General features: G+C 31.9%; 1 protein-coding gene across 9 annotated transcripts in view; it reads left to right on the top strand.

The window, feature by feature from the left end:
* Positions 1-16957, top strand: part of jvl (javelin-like) — a 265268-nt gene extending 248311 nt beyond the window's left edge. For 2 of the 9 annotated variants that reach the window (XR_012408896.1, XR_012408897.1), the window contains exons 6-9: positions 12-639; positions 1714-2621; positions 9943-10768; positions 12664-13169. Coding sequence is in view for 7 of the 9 variants with exons in the window: in XM_073958522.1 (XP_073814623.1) it covers positions 12-639; positions 1714-2621; positions 12664-13638 (2511 nt within the window). In the remaining 2 variants the exon portion in view is untranslated. The other 7 variants (XM_073958522.1, XM_073958523.1, XM_073958525.1 and 4 more) reach the window with 4 other exon arrangements.
* The last annotated feature ends 411 nt before the right edge of the window (positions 16958-17368 follow it).

Below are 17368 nucleotides of genomic sequence, written 5' to 3'. Positions count from 1 at the left end.
TCATTTTGCAGCTTGAGGAGAAAAGCATAGAACTGGAAGGAACCAAGGCCCAATTACGTGTTTTGGAATCTAGACTGCATTCAATTACACCCAGCAGCGGTGCTGCCACCAATTCCTATTTACACTCGCAAAACGATTACGAAACAAATCGTTCATCGGCCTCCACTACACTAATGCTGAGTAGGCGTGGCGGCAGTGGCCTGGCCATAGAGTCTCCGACGGCGGATGTCCGCTCCTCAACACCACAACACAATGGACAAATGCCTCAACCCATTACAACGCAAATATCTACACCCAGTATGAAAGCAATGACCCATTTACCCATGGACGATATGCAACATCACAGTAGTAGCACGGAATCAGCCCATGAGCATGATTTGCAACATCCGCAAAAACAAAACGATGTGATGAGCGCTAGCCAAACAGTGGCGAACAAAATGGAAAATGGTCGTGAAATGCGTCAAATCTTAATGAGTACCAGTGTGGGTGGTGTTAGTCCATTTGAACAACAATTGCAGCAGCAACATGTGGCGGCGATAAGAAATCAAGTACAAGCTCTTAAGAAATTTAGTGGTGTTACCGCTACGAAACCAAGTAAAATACCATTGCCTGGTAGCAAGGCGGCTGCATATTTTGCGGGTAGGTTGAACAATGGGTTGAAATTCTTTTAGGGTGTTTACTCATTACCATTTAACCTTCCTTCGTCCCGTTTGAGATGCTTGTGATAGGATCTATGAAATTCCTGTTTCTTAAAATCCAGTTCGAAATGTTGGCTACTGGATTTTAAACAATATCCAATACATCACTGACTATTATATAGATCCATATGACAATTAGATAGGTCAAACTTTTTGTTCCTTCGGGGATATTCATGGGTATGGTATGTTTTATTCCAAAATGCAAGTTATTCAAAAAATACACAAAAACTGACTTTCCCCTTAAATTTCTCCGTTCCTCACAATTAAACCTCTGTTACATATGTCTCCAACGGTATTTCCGATTCTGACTTTGTACTTCCTAATGTCCTTTCTTTCAAACTTAGTCTATATTGGTCACTTCTGTCTCGTGCCTTCCACACAAAAGTTATAAATATTCGCTTAAGGGTAGTATAGACTTTAGCCGCAGGTAGTCCTTGTGGTCCTCATACAGCAATATAATTTTAGAGCATTCGAGCCATTATTCTTGAGATAATGGCCCAAAGTTAACATTTTTCGATTAAGGGCAGTTTAAGTGCTGGTCGGGCATCGTTTTTAGACTTCTGCCACTGGTAGTCCTTTTGGTCCTCATACAACTATACAATTTTAGAGCAGTCGATCCACTATTCTTCTTGACCCTGATGCACCATCTGAAATGACTAGGGTTGCGCATCTTAAGTTTTACTATAAACCTACATATAATCCGAAGATTCCTTCGGATTCCTTCCTAGTAGTATTAAATGTAAAATATGCGCTTAGATGCGGTTAAAAAACGTTCGATAGCTTCGAATTTTTTACCCGGTTTAAGCGGTATCTTTTTCAAGAACAAGATCATAATTCCCAAAATAAAACCCCTTACCTGCCGCAAAGCCGAAAACACTGATTTTATTTGAAACATTTGTTTCTTTCGGCAGTCTTGATTCTGTTCATTTATCAAAGAAATTTATTTTTTTGACTTAATAATCGATATCTTAGTTCTTTTTGTAATTGTTTTTAAATCTTTACTTTTATATTACAGGGAAACCTCCATCTGGTAGACCTTCAACCGCTGGTCGTTCACCACCATCTGCCAATTCATCAGGTTCTTCGCAAAGTCGTTCGCCCTTAAGTCGCAGCACTGGTAACCTCTTGTATTCCAAGTCGCCCAATAGCTTAAAACGAGCAGACTCCGCACAAAGTATACGTAAAGATGTGTCATCGTCGTTTAGTACGAACACAAGTCGCTCGTCCACCTCGTCTTCGATACCATTGGCCACCACACCATATGGTTCAGCTTCCAAATCGTATGGAGGTGGTTCCACAACAACAACAGGAAATAATAATACTACTTTAAATAGTCCGTCCTCAAGAATTTTACAAAATTCACCATTACCAAAACCAAAAAGAGAATCACTATCAACAAAAGTCAGACACATGGATTCTCTGTCGCGTGCTCATAACCACAGCCATCAACAGCAGCAGCAGTCTCACAATTATTCCAACGGTAGTAACATTAGCAATGATAATACTCCAACAACAACTACGGTGGCCACATCACCAGTACCAACCGGTAGCTATTTGGTTAGCAGTACTCCGAAACCCTCATCAATTGCAGCTCAATTGACCACATCGTTGCGAAAGGATTTGCAATTGAGTAATTTTCCTGCTAACCAAGTACCTCCACCCTTCCAAAGGAGAGCTACAGGTGGTGGCCTTAACAGCAGCAACAACAACACCAACGGTAATCCCGTGGCTACGAGGCGCTTTAGCAGTGCCTCCGTAATGGGTGCCCGGGCCGCTCGTCAGGCCGAAAATGATCTTCATCACAGCAATATAAGTGGCAACAGTGTTGCAGGCGTTACATCAAATTCCACGTCCTCCCATGGCAGCGGCGGCGGCATTGGTGGTGGTAATGGCGGCACTGCCAGTGATAGCGATAGTGGCAAGGTACGCACTTTAAAATCAACATTTTTGGGTTGGCTTAATAAAAATCTAACATAAACCATACATTAAACTCTACATTTAAATAATAATAATACGTATAAACATAACATACCTATCTATGTAACTGTCTTTCTTTATGTCTTTCTCTATACATATACATATTTACACTTACACAACATACGCGTATATGGAGAACTAAAAGAAAAACAAAGAAAATCAAAAGAAAGCAAAAACGCTAAACTGTTTGTTTCCTCTTCCCCCCATTAAAGTTCAGCGTCAGAGTCGTTTGATCATGCATATATTTTTACATAAGCTTCATATATAACATATTGTAGTACATACAACATACTATACGATCGATATACATATATCTAGTAGAAGAAAATACCCCCACAAACATATATGGGTAGTTTTTGTTAGCCACTTACCCATCAGATACACTCACTACCCACATACATACAATGTATTTTGTGTCCTGTTTTGTTGTTCAAATTGTCCTCATCGTTTCATATATCATCCATTTTGAATATTACAATTGTAAAAATATAAATATTTGTAAGAATTTTCCAGGGACTCATATTTTCACACAGTTGCCATTCATAATTTTATCTTTGTCGTTTTCGTTTTTAGCCATTTTTTCAAATTGCAATCAAAATATTTTATTTTTTTTTTTGATGTGGTGATCATAGATATTCCATTATTTTTCCAGTCCCCAGACATTAAATAAATTAAAGTGATTTTTGCAGAATCAACCACTCAAGACATCCATTCCAGTCTTGCCTCTCACTTGTTCTCAAAAAATACGTTAAAAATGTCCTAATATTTACTTATATTGTTGGAAATCCTTTTCAAATAGAAGAAAATTCGACTTCATCAATAATACATTATGTCTTCTCGGAATTAGTTTGCTGCGGGAAAGTCAACAGTAAATATTTATACTTTATATCTCATAGATATACTTCGACTAGCTGAATGGACAACTATTTGCAGACAGTTCTTTGGCGAGTATACATCGGTTCGTTTCGGATCATAGTCCAGGCTCCCATGAAATAATCACTTACTTGCCTAATGTTCTTTATACACACATACATATATTGACAGTAATAAAACCGATTCAAGTCCTTAGGCGGTATAAATGATCACCACAAATTAGAAAAGTTAACAAAAATACATTTCTAAAAAGTTTGGCATATTGTTCATTTTCTCAAATATTGTCCTAAGGCAAAGAATTTTTTTAAGAGTTAGCAAATTATATTTGTCATCATTGATACTTAAACAATCAGTTACTGATATAGACGATAGATTCAATCATATAATATTCAGAATTAAAGAAGCAATATTGCACTTCACATCATGTTTGATCTTACTTACAAAATAAGCCGTGAACACACAAATCCCCCACAAGAATAGTTCATCTTATTTTGGACTCTACAATTTTTTATATAGAAATATAAAAAACGCGTGGAGACTTCAAACGCATTTCTAAATTTCTTTTCTTTTTGTGTTAGGACAACATTCTTTGAGTAAATGAGCGATATTACCAACAAGTTTTCAAAACCAAAATTTGATTGTTTCTTTGTTTTCATTGGTCCAACAATTTTTTCTTTTTCCATTCGCATCTATTTCTCCTTTTCTTCTTTTCCTTCGCTATTCCTTCATCTCCCACTAACTAACAGCATATAACCAACCCAAAATCAACCATAATAATCATGCAAAGTCATTTAAAATAATTCTCACATAATCATAAATTAATTCGTTTTATTATTAATTTAATTGTAATTGTTAATATAAGTTTCGTAAACATAAACGCATAATGTTATATTATTATTATTGATTGTAATTATAAAAGAAGAAATTATATTTAACAAAGAAAGAATAAGTGAAAGAACAAAAACTACAACACAAAACAATGTTTGCTATATTGACTTTCTTCTTCTGCCTCCAATGTCGCACAGTTTCAATCATTCACTTCAATTGTTTTTTGTGCATTTGCGGATAGCTTCGATGCCACATCGCTTATTCTGCTTTTTTTTTAAATAATAATTCGGAAGTACAATTCATGGGTATCACAAAATTGGCTTGATTATTTCATACATGATGGCTTGAAAAATATTCCATTGCAATTTGTAAATATGTTTGTATTTTATGGTTAAGGGATTATTTTCAATTAACAGCAGCAACCAATTATTTCGATATTAGCTATTTTCATACAACTCCCAATTTAGGTAAAATAGGGCCTAACCTTTTAATGTTTGTGGTTTTTTATTCTTATTATTGATTAGATTGAAATAAATTTTCTGACGGCAAGCCTTTATCATGTCGTGAATCCAGATAATATATTACATACACATTCCACCTTATGTTGACCACCGACGTAGCCAGGGGGCAACAAAATATTAAACATGTCTATACTTTTGTTGTTTTTGTAACCTTCGGCGCTAAGATTGGGATTCAATGAGCATTTGAAATTCTTCCAAAAAATTCAAAGACATTTCTTTGTAAAACCGGCGATATTTCTCCTATATTTGAAGGTCACGCGTTTTGCAGCTGCTCAATGCACAGTGTATCTAAAAAATTATAATTATTTTAAAAACTTCAAAATTGATCACCACTTCTTCATCTACCTCTTGTCAAATCCTCCTGTTGTCAATATAATATATCAGTCATTTGGAACACATTGATCTTACATAAAACTAACTCGTTACGATGCCTACTACAATATTAACAACTTAGGTTGAATTGAACACTCAACATATTTTCAGGCTCGAGAAAACAAACGCAATAGAACTAATGTGAAATTATGGGGTTCAAAGCTCCTTTAATTTAATTTTGCAAAATGTGGTAGTAGTGTAGAGATAGTCCTACGATTGGAAACGTATTTTAACATTATGGTTTCTTGAAAAACAGCCCGAATTAAGGTCTCACAGTCTATTAATTAAATACATTTATGGCCACTTGGTTTACGAAATGTGTGTAATGTCTTCCTACCTTCATATATGGCATTTGTCCATAAACCGAACTAAGAATAGATGTCCAACCCTTCTGATGATATGCATATTGTCATTGTTTTATAAATGGCAACGTACCTAAATTCAAAGTTCAGAATAATCTTTGACTGCAAATATTTCTGTTTGGAAACATCAAGACTTGAAGTAACCGCCAGCAACTGTACTTTCTCCATCTACAACCATAGTTTTAAATTGTCAGCAGCGACACAAATGTACTTCTTTGTTTCCCGTCCTGCGTTCAGGGTACACAATGCTAAACCGTTGATTGGGTCTAATCAACCGCGCTCTTTGCCCAAATCATTCCTCGACCAATAGGTTCGCAATACTATTCAAATATATTCTGAAATCTCAGTTCACACCAATTCAGTTCTTGCAGGACTATCATTCTATTAGACTCGTTTTATGTCGCTTCATCTATGTTTATTTCCATCTCAATTGTTCGACGAGAAGTATACTTTTTAGATCGAAGAGTACTAGAGAACAATGTGTACATCTTAATAATAAGTAATTTGTTCACTGATCATCAGAACGACGTTGCGAAATACCTAATCTAATGTTATTTTTCATTTCATATAAAAGATTTGGAACATTTGTGACCTTCTTTATTGGGATAACATTTTTTTATTGGGATCACAAAATAGTCTGGCATTTCTTTAAAAAGGTGGACATATGTGAAACAATATAATAGGTCTAATAAGCTCAACTCGAAAGAGAATTAATTAAAGAAACAATTTTTTGTTAGGGAATTGTTATTTGATTTTAACCAATGTTGACTGACAAATGTGAGCTCTCGACATATTTGATGGTATCGTTATAACCGTTTATACCAAATATAGATTATACTCATTCCTGCATTGCCATTATGTGATGGTTATTGCGAAATCAAAATGACTCCTTATGTAAGATACAATTTTTCCCATCAAAAGCTGTCCGAAAACAGCCGACTTTAACTATAATGAGAGCATTTGAGGCAGGCCAGGACTTCCTCCGCTACATTCAAAGATCTGCTATTGCTCGGTATAAAAGCTTTTGGTCCACGAAAGCCAACATTTTCCCCTTATGTTCTTCGGATTAAAGCTCAAAATTGTCGTTGAAAGCTACACATTAATTTTTTTCTGCCACATGTGAGTCTTTTATATTATCACCTGCTTCTCTTATGCTGACCCATTTTTATAGAGAAAATTATGGCCCTTCTATTCGAAGACCGTCGGTGTAGAGGGTATGGCAGAACTCATGGCATTCCGTTAGTCTTTCGATTGGGGCAGTTGTTATAATACAATTATTTAATGTCGACTATGTTTCGTGTTTGGATTTATTAGGAGAGTTTTTCATTTCGATATATCGAATATTTCTGGTTCATGATAATTTCTGCAAAGTGATGTATTTTTTCTCAAATTTACATTCCCGTGAAGATGCTACTTTCGTCCTAGTCTCTGGTAATAATTAAAAAAAAAATGACTTGAAAATTAAAACACCATTGTTGTAATTAAATATGAAGTTTAATATTATATTTTTAAATATGGATTGATCTAGTTCTATTCCAAATCTTTTGAAATAAGAGCTCTAGAATCAATAGTGTGGAAATGTCCCAAAATCATAAAATACAAGTAAAAGTAGCACTGTGTTACGCTTTTGTTGAGGTTAATTTTCAATTTTTCTAAGAGTCATTGTATATCAAATTTTCTGTACAAATGTTTATCTACGAATCTAAAAATTTTATATCACTTTTAATAAAGTTAACACTTTTCATCAAATACATACACTGATCAAAACTTATTTAGCACATTGTGACATCCAATTTTAACGTGAAACAAAAGTGCGATTTTCTTTCAATGCCATGATCTGTATACAAATTTTTCATTGACCGCATCATTGTAAAGTCATGTGTGCTGTTGCAACAATGTTTGTGTGTGTGTTTTCAATTATGTAAAAAATTAAAAAAATAAACTTTAAAATAAAAACTAGAACAACAATACACTATTGAATTGTATACTACAATTATGTGAGATAACAAACAAGTGTTGTTTGTTATTAATTTTGTTGTCTTTTTTTAATAATTTAACCTTAATTACATTTAATTATTTATCTTTACATTACGTGTATCATTTCTTTATAAATATAATTTTTGTTTGTTTTTTCGTTTCTGTTTTTCGCTTCATTCATTTGCTAATCATTGGAATGTGTTATATTTATTAGTATAATGTGAAATATTAATAATATAAATCAATACAGAAATAATAAAGACTTGCCTCTCGTGTTAAGAGAATAGACAACTTAATTAGAACTGCACGGAAAATGTTCAACAAAATTGATTTGTTAATTACTTAAGCAAAAAAGAAATCTTAACTCGTCTAAAGGTTTTGAATATTGTATTTTACATCAAGTTAAGATAAATCAATATTATGATTTCATTTTCAAATCAATTTTAAAAATGTTCAATCTGTTTGTGATTTCATTCTATACCTAAAGTTATGTTGTGGCACACGAATTTTTGTCGGATTATAAAGTAATCTACTTTAAAGAAATTTCTACTTTTGCTTAAATAATTAACTAAATTAAATCATTTCTCGATATCGATTTGTATAATTTTTTATTTATTTTTATAATTATGTTTGGTTTCGTAAAATTCGAATTCAAATATTTGGATGACCTAAGTTTTAGACGTTGTTTGTAATTACTGTAATAGTTTAGGTTTAATTTATTTTTTGTTTATTTAAGGAAATTAATGCTTACGTTTTTATTTTTAAGTTGTACTATGTTTCTTTTAATTTTGTTCATTAAAAACATTACTTTATATTGAAAATAATGGCTAGAATTATGCAAATCATATACAATTGACATTTAAAATCAGAAATACACTCAATAATATATACATAAACTTCCATTATTCGATGGCGTCTTTTTAATTGTGCTTAGGGACGAAATTTCTCTTAATAGAAATTTTATATTTTGTGAATTGTAGATATACTTTCATTTTTTATAACAAGGCAAAGTAATTGTTTTAGGCTTAGAAGGACATTTTTCCAATGCAATTGATTTATTTTCCTCGAGGTGCCTGCAATTTTTAAATCCTCATTTAGTAAAGAATTACCTGCAGCAAGGGAAACGAAAAAAAGTATAAGGCCAAAGTTTTTGAATTCATTCGATGTTATTTTGAGATAGATTACAATGGAGAAATAAAAGTCTACAATTTCCACATTTTCAAAATTTCCCTATTCGAATGCGCATTGCATTTTTTGAACAATTCCAATCAATAATTAAATATATTATCATCTTTTTTAATTCTAAAGAATAAACTTTAATAAATTTAAATTTTACGTTACTCTCTGAGTAAAAACCCTATAAAATAAAGATCATAAGCGACTAAGTATTCACGCTATGACTATATAGTCGCTTATGATCTTTATTTTATAGAGTTTTCTCTCAAAAAGTAACGTAAAATTTAAATTTATTAAAGTTTATTCTTTAGTTTTTAATCATGTTTTTCTATGAGGAAAATGTATTTTCTACAGACTAGTAATATTTCTATTTGAAATTATTTCTAAAAAACATAACACTATTTATCACATGTTATTGATAAAATGTGCTAAAAAACATAATACTATTTTTCACATATTATTAATATCATTTGTAAACTAATGTAATTCTGTTTTCCATCCACCCACATACATTTGGTTACCAGGGACAAGAAACTAACCATTAATTGCATTATAACATTATTCATTAAATTCATTTTCATAACTCCATTTTATTTTTCCCTGTAACTAACTTTGCTTATTTATCATCAAATTTCCACTAATTTGTTTTTAAAATCCATTCATATATAAATAACTGCTTTCAAATGTGTTAACCAACCAAATTATAAACATGACAAAAAATATACCACTACTACAATGAAGTGTATCTAATTTCTCTGTATTTGTTCTTTTTTTAACTTTTTTATATATTTTATATACTCTGTCTGTAACTCAAATCAAAATATCCTGTCTACCACCAACACCACCATCTTGTCTACTTCAACACCAAATATCCTTCACACAACCAATTGTATCCCCCAATGCAAAACAAAAATTATTAAAATAATAATAAACCAAAACGACAAACAAACAAAAAACACAACAAATGTGTTCAATGTGTTCCCCACTCTCATCCCCTCTTGAAAATATATTTCAAAAAATAGAGACGTATTTCTAAAATATTAGCATCCAAATGAAAAATAACTAAACAAAACAAAAAATAATTGCATGTGAAAAAAATCAAAATAAAATAATATACATAGACATACACACAATGTGTCGCTTAATATGTACTCCTAGCATACGAATAATCAATCGTACGAACCACTGGATGATGTATTTGTGCATTAATCAATAATTAATCCTAATATTCCTTAAAAAAACGATAACTGAACCATCACAACAGCATGCATTGGCTAACAGTTAAAACAGACAGACACAACAACAGTTACAGACACAGATCAAAAATATAAACCATAAAAAAGTGAAGATATATTGCAACTTATGTCCGCCACAAAACTAAACACTACAGAGAGAAATATCAAGGCTTGGGATATTTACCACCACTACTACTACTTTGTATGATATATATGTTTGTACTACCACCATCTCAGCCCTAAAACCATATAAACAAATCACCAAACAGGATATGGAATCAATCATGCTAATAAATACCAAACAATAGTCCTGCTATCTTGCCTTATATGTGGTTATGGATCTCAAAATATAAGCTATATAGAAATAACGGGCAAAAATGTATCAAGGAGAAGGAAGTTGGTCTGCCTGCTGGAGTATATTTGTGTGTGTGTTTATATAAGGAAGTATTGACTAGCTATGTATATGGAAAGCTGAGCTAACAACATTCATCAAGGCAAAATGATCTATTGAAAGCAAAGAAACTCTCAATAAAGCAACAACAACAATATCAGCATCATAGATAATCACCTTTCATCATCATCGTCGTTGTCGTCTTCTACGTGTCATTGCCGTCGTTGCCCGCGAATTGTTGTTCAAATAATTTCACTTTCAATAAATTTTGATACGAGAACAGAATCACACTTCCCCCTCCGTGATAGCGTGTGTCTGTGAATGAAATGAAAGTCATTCGATTTGGCAGTTTATATCCGTAAGTTTTTGTTTGAATTTCCCCCCACTTTTTATTAGTTTAATTTAGTTTTAATTAGTAGTTTTAGAGTTTAGAGTTAGAGCACCAACAACAATAAGCCAAAACACTAATTGACACAAACTGATGTAGATTTCCTCCCCAACAACAACGGTTTATTCCCAATTTTTGTGTAATTTTCAAAAAAAATGTAGTTTATCCTTTAACAATTTTCTAATTATGGGTAAGTGAAAAAATAATAATTCAAAATCGTCGTTAAATATTAACCAAGTTAACAATAATAGGTAAAAACTAAATATTCGAAAATGAAATAAATAATGATCATAATCAATACATCCCTGAAGGGTTATGGGAAGACTTTCCTCACATCAATGAGTGCATCCTGATTCTATTTGAAATGAAACTTTCTTTCTTCGAGTCGGGGTCGAACGTTGTGGCCAACATAGTACTACGACATTACCTATAAATACATTTTTGTAGTACAAACAGTAGTTTACCTACTAAATATTCCACTGAAAATTTTCACAACCGATGAAATCTTGTTTATTTACTCCTTCGAGAATTATAATGCACAACAAACAAACGGACACACAATGTTTAATCGGATCCAAATAGCCTGACATGGAATTGGCCGCAAAAAAATTAAAAAAAAAACTTTATATGGAGGTCTGTACCCAACAGTGACCTACAATGACAATTCTAAGCTAAAATCCATTTACCCAATGAGAGCTCAAAGTGGAAAGTACAGCTTATTAAACTTCCATCGGTTATTAGGGACATAGTAATTAGAATTTTCCATATATTTTTACATAAAACTCATTTCTGTCATGTTTTTGCCAAACTCTTCCAATCCGTTCAAAAGCTAGATTGATTTTCCCAGACGACCACGCCAGGCTAAGCCGAATTTTTCGATTATGTACTTGCAATAAGAATTGCAAACTTAATAACTATCGTAAGAATTCAATATAATTATCGGCCGTAACATTCAAGCGTACAGAGAATACGAAGATTTGCGAATTGGGCATAAAATTTTCGGCCAAATAATTCGAGACTATACCTTAGAAACTATTTCCCATGGAACAAAGAGAGACTTCATTCATACAGATGAGTTCATACTGATCCTATTTTAAACTCAGTGATATGCGACTTCTTTTTATCATCGAATCCGACACCACTTTATAGAAAAAGAAATACTCAGAAAATGTCATAATTTTTAGAGGGGTATTATCAAACGTTTCCGGGAGCTAAGAGATTCAGTGTGCAAGGCGTTCATGTTAGCTTTTGCACCACGGAGAAAGTCTATTGATCTAGACCTGTGGTCCTACCAACCTTAGACTAGGTTAAGATCATGCATCCTAAACTTCAAGGTTCAATTCTATAAGCGTATTTAATTCTCTGCTTGGAACCAAACAAACCCTTTAAAAGTATTCGACTATGTAATTCCTTTCGTACGGACGTTCCAAAGCTATTGTAAATTTCGTCGATTATGTCAAAATAAAAAAAATACCCCATACTACGTGATATTGGTAGACGGAAATTGATTAATTTTCAAATGCATTCCATTTGTTTTTAAAACTCCCCCGTTTTTGTTTTGCGGTAAACTAATCCCTCTTATCCCTGTTGTAGCTAAACCCCATAAACAATTGTAAATATTTTTCAATTAATTAACATTTAAGTGTAAAAATTAAGTATTGTTTTTAATTTCTAGTTGAGTTAAGTAAATTATGAACAATTTTATTTACAAAAATTCTAATCGTTTTTTCTTTTCTTTTTGTGTTTTTTTTTCCTTTTTTATTTTGCTTTGTATGATAATGCTGATGCTTGTCTCAATTGCCACCCAACCTGCCATCTTGTGGTGACTTTCCTCTTGATTCACCTACCTACCTTGGCAACGACAGAATTTTTCATTTGACAAAAATTATGGTTATATAAAGGAAATCAAATCGCCATTGAATCAATATTTTGAAGAAGATCTTGTAAAGGACACCGAAGAAGAAGGAAAGTTGGCGCCTGAACCTAAACAGACTGTGCAACGCTCAATGTCTACTAAAGTTACCCTGAGTCAATATTTCGAAAGGGAACTGCTAGAGGAAACATCAGCAGTGGAAAGATACCGCAATGATTCTCTGCTAATGTACAATAATGATGCGCCAGTATCACTGGAAAATGAAGAAGAATTTGATATTTATACCTCATATGCCTCATACATGAGTTCTTCCGATCCAGGCAGTGATAATATATTGGTAACCATTGATTATGGTTCCATGGACATGGAAGATGACTTATCTGTCGATAGCCTGGGCATTGTAGAAGAAGAAAACCAGGAAGAGCAACAGGAAAATCTTAAGCCAATGGATTATTTACAAGTTCCAAGCAACACATATGGACGCATGTCTAAAATCAAGGAGGAAAAAAGCAAAGAATCATTACTCAAATCTTCAGAATCTCTTCTAAGACGTGTCCTGAATCCCTTTCAAGTGCATCATGTACAACATACGGGAGATACAGCAACAAATAGTGCCATATCGTCTATGAACTCACTGCCTGAGTACAATATTGATACATCGGGTGATTATGGTTCGTGGCAACAGCAACCAGAATCTGAATATGGTGATAGAGGAACGCCACGTGAATATCGTTATGAAGATTTAATTAAAAATGTATCAATTAATGATGACATCCATCATTATGATGATGATAATGAAGGCGATGGTGATGGGGTTGATGGAGTTGGTGGTATCATAATTGATCATGTTGAGGGGAACGATGATGATGACGATTTGGTAGATTTCAATTATGATGTTGCCCTATCGGCTCGCTGGTCTAGTGACAATGATAATCGTTACTACAGAAGTGTTGATTATTTAAATTGATACAATATTAGTTTATGGAATTAACGATAAGAAATATTTTTATTTAAATTTGAAATATGTTATTAATTTCTAAAATTCAACTCTTGAGATGTATAAAGTGTTTTCAATTAATGTAAATTGCAATGAGTTATTTTTTGCATTCACAGTTTTCTGATACATGGGGAATATTGATCCAAGAAATAACTATATAACTATTCTTCCGACATATTGTTGTTATATTTACTGTACAGAGTTTCAAGTCGATATAAATATAGAAATAATAGATGTTAAATTAGGCAATTAGGGAGAATTTCCATTAGATTTTCCGTTCCATCCGATGAAGGGGATTTGAAGGTGTTAGACAAGCTTTTTGACAAGTCTGTAGGCATTTACACTGAATATTGTTTCATATTTGGTGAGTTACCAACTGATCTATCAACAAGGGTTACTTGCGTGAGAAGAAACTTCTGCTCAGTTTCCTTGCTGTTTTCTTTTTTAGAAAATTTGCAAATTTTCTTGGGCTCATATTTCATTAACTATTCAGGGTAAAAAGGTCTAAAATGCAGAAAATTCGTCATTTTTGTCACGTTTTTTATATTTTATATGAGATCTTCGATCCAATACTCATACTAATAAATATTGTAGCCAAGACAATAGTTAAGAACTCTCTAGTACATCGCAAAAGCATTGGGATGCTCCTTCAGGCAGTTTTAACCTTGTGAAAGTCCAAACTTTTCGTGAAAATATTGATAAATTACCAAAATGTGCACCTTCACAATGCCAAGACTGCCTAAAGGAGTGTTCCAATGCTTTGGTGATGTACTAGAGAGTTCTTAACTATTATCTTGGCTTAAATGTTTGTCTTAGTATTGTATCGAAAATATCAAATTGTAGCCCGAGACAATAGCTTCAACTTTATTTTAGAAAATAACTCAAAATTTCAGAAAATTTACGAAATATGGGCAAAGAAAATTTGCAAATTTTCCAAAAGAGATAAATCTATAAGTCAAAATGTGGAAGCTCGATTTTCACCGTAGACGTATAGTCTAGTGGAAGCGCCTCTTAAGATATTAAACCCCACCCCACTGCCCTTTGTAGTGCAAGATTGATTTCTAGCTAGTGGTAGGATAGCGATATTATGTAGATGAAGAGGAAAATAAGACGATTGAGAATCTTTTGACTGCTGCACTAAATTAAACTTATGAATAGAAGACGTGGGTAGGATGTTTGAGGATTCAATATCAATTTTATCTAAACACCATGAATGATTTCAGAAAGCTCAAAAGGCTATTAAATGGACCTTGTAGATTATTTTCTTGACATTTTCCTGTCACCTCAAATTTAAGCCAGTGCGAAATATACGGTTACATCCTCTAAAAGTGTGTCGAAGACTGTCAACTACCACAAAGTCTGTCCTAATTGATCATTTATGTTGTCAAAGCCATGTTTATTGTATGATATTTAATCGGGAGGAAGGGTAGAGATTTTATCCAATAATTTGACTATTCGTTCTTGCCTTATTCGTAATACTATTATGTATGGAACTTGTCACCTCTGGACATTTATAAAGAGCAATATCACTGGCAATGCCTGCGCCAACTTTGCCGTATTTAGCTTATGTGATTTCTTGATTTTGAATATGGTTTGGTACCATGTTGGTAACAACTTGCGATCCATAGCTGAAACAGCCTTTAGTATTGGAGCGGAGTAGAAGGAATAAGGAAGTTGCTTAAATAAAAACACAAATATTTTGTTATTATTTGTGTTTATTTCGTTTACATTCACGCATTTAACAATAATTGATTGCGCTTTATACATCTCAAGGTGAAAGGTCAATAGACGAATTATTAATACTAGAGACAATTCTCTACAATTATGTAATACATTCGCTTAAATTGGTCTTCAATTCAAATTATATTTATTTATTGTGCTTTAAAAATTAAAAAAAAAAATTATTAAATTTTTAAATAATTATTAAATTTATTGTTTTCTAATTAGTACTTAAAAAAACATTTGTCATTAATTTAAAAATAATTAACACTTCATAACACTGCTTTATGCTCAGGTTTATATGAAACAAGTTATAAACAAAAAAGCAAACATCAACGGTTCAGACAAAAAAATCTAAAACGAATAAACTGACAAGCAATTTTAATTTCATATTTCCTTTTAAATTAGTAACTAATTAAACTAGTCTTAATAATTCATTTAAACAATTTCAAACAAAACAGACACAAAATTATACATAAACACAAATTATTTTGGCTTATATCAAATGACACGTAAAAAATTAACTGCTTAGAAAAAAATACTAAAAAACTCAATGGATACAAAATGAACTACAGATTGAGAAGAACTTCAAAAGACAAAAGCAAAACAAGCTAAAACTATATATATCTATGCTTAGGTTACTTTCCATATTAATTATTTGTAATAGATTTCTTTTTGTATATTTAGTCCTTTTGTGTAGTCGTCATCTTCTGTCTCTACGGTATTTACAGAAATACCAACCACAGTTTGTTAAATACGATTTGTATTTCATTCTATTTTAATTTTTGACTTGTAATATTATTATTCCTACTTCATTTGTTCTATTCATAATAGCTTGTAATTTCATTTAGCATTTAATGCCCTCCTCTGTAAGTAATAATAATTGATGAATTAATATCTTAATCATCATCTTAGTTATAATGATTATTTTTTTCTCATTTGTTGTTGTGTAATTTAAATTGTAATAATTATTCTTAAATAGGACTTTTTTCATAATTCTGCTGTAATTTAATGTAGCTTTATATCAACAAAAAAAAAATCATCATTAATATTACAACAACAAAAAATCATACTATAATTACTCTCCTTTCATTAATTATCAAATAAATACAAAACATTAAGAACATAGTTTATTATTCCTATTGAGAGGTTTATTCTATTATTATTATTAGTATTTTGTAATTTTTGGTAGAAAGTGTTTATTATTATATATTTTTTGTAATTTATAATAGTCTTTTATATAATATATTTTTATTATCATTATTACTCCAAATGTCTGCTGTGTTTTTGTTTTTGTAACTATATCCTCTACTCTACCCCCAATATACTGGTATTATTATTTTTCTATTAAATATGTATATATAAACAAACATTTAATACACTTACTTACTGTGTGTGTATTTGTGTTGTAATTTTCGATTATTGATTTACTACAACATCTAATAAACAAATGCAAACAAAAGCAAGAAACTGAATTAATTATTATTACTATTATTAAAGATAGCAATAGAAATTATGTAATGGAAATCATTATAAACATTATTAAAAAGAAATAATAAAATGAAGAAATACTATTATTGAAAATTAAACATCATTGTATTTATTATTTGGTTCATGAAAAGTAAGTATTTGTTGAGATTGTTTATCTGTAAATGGTCTTAACCCAATCCCTGCGAAGGTTTTGTGAAAAAATGCATATTTTTTACTTTATCCTGCTTTTAGGACAAAAATTGGAACCCGTATGACCGAAATATAGAAGCAAATAGACAGCTGTAATGCTTTACTGTTAGAAAATACTAATATTAATATAAATATGTTCAATATGTGGATTTTTTCTTCCAAAAAGTAAAATAACACAAGTGGTTCCATATGGAACCACCGCAGTGATTGGGTTAAGATATATCCACTATCTGTTCTGACATTAGGTATTTAAATACGCAGACTCTTAGTTGACCGATATTCTAGTTTTTGTATGTAATTT

This window comes from Musca autumnalis, unplaced genomic scaffold (assembly GCF_047663935.1).
Source record: "Musca autumnalis isolate F117 unplaced genomic scaffold, ASM4766393v1 scaffold_1, whole genome shotgun sequence".
NCBI classification, from domain to species: domain Eukaryota; kingdom Metazoa; phylum Arthropoda; class Insecta; order Diptera; family Muscidae; genus Musca; species Musca autumnalis.
This window is presented reverse-complemented; position numbering and strand designations above follow the sequence as displayed.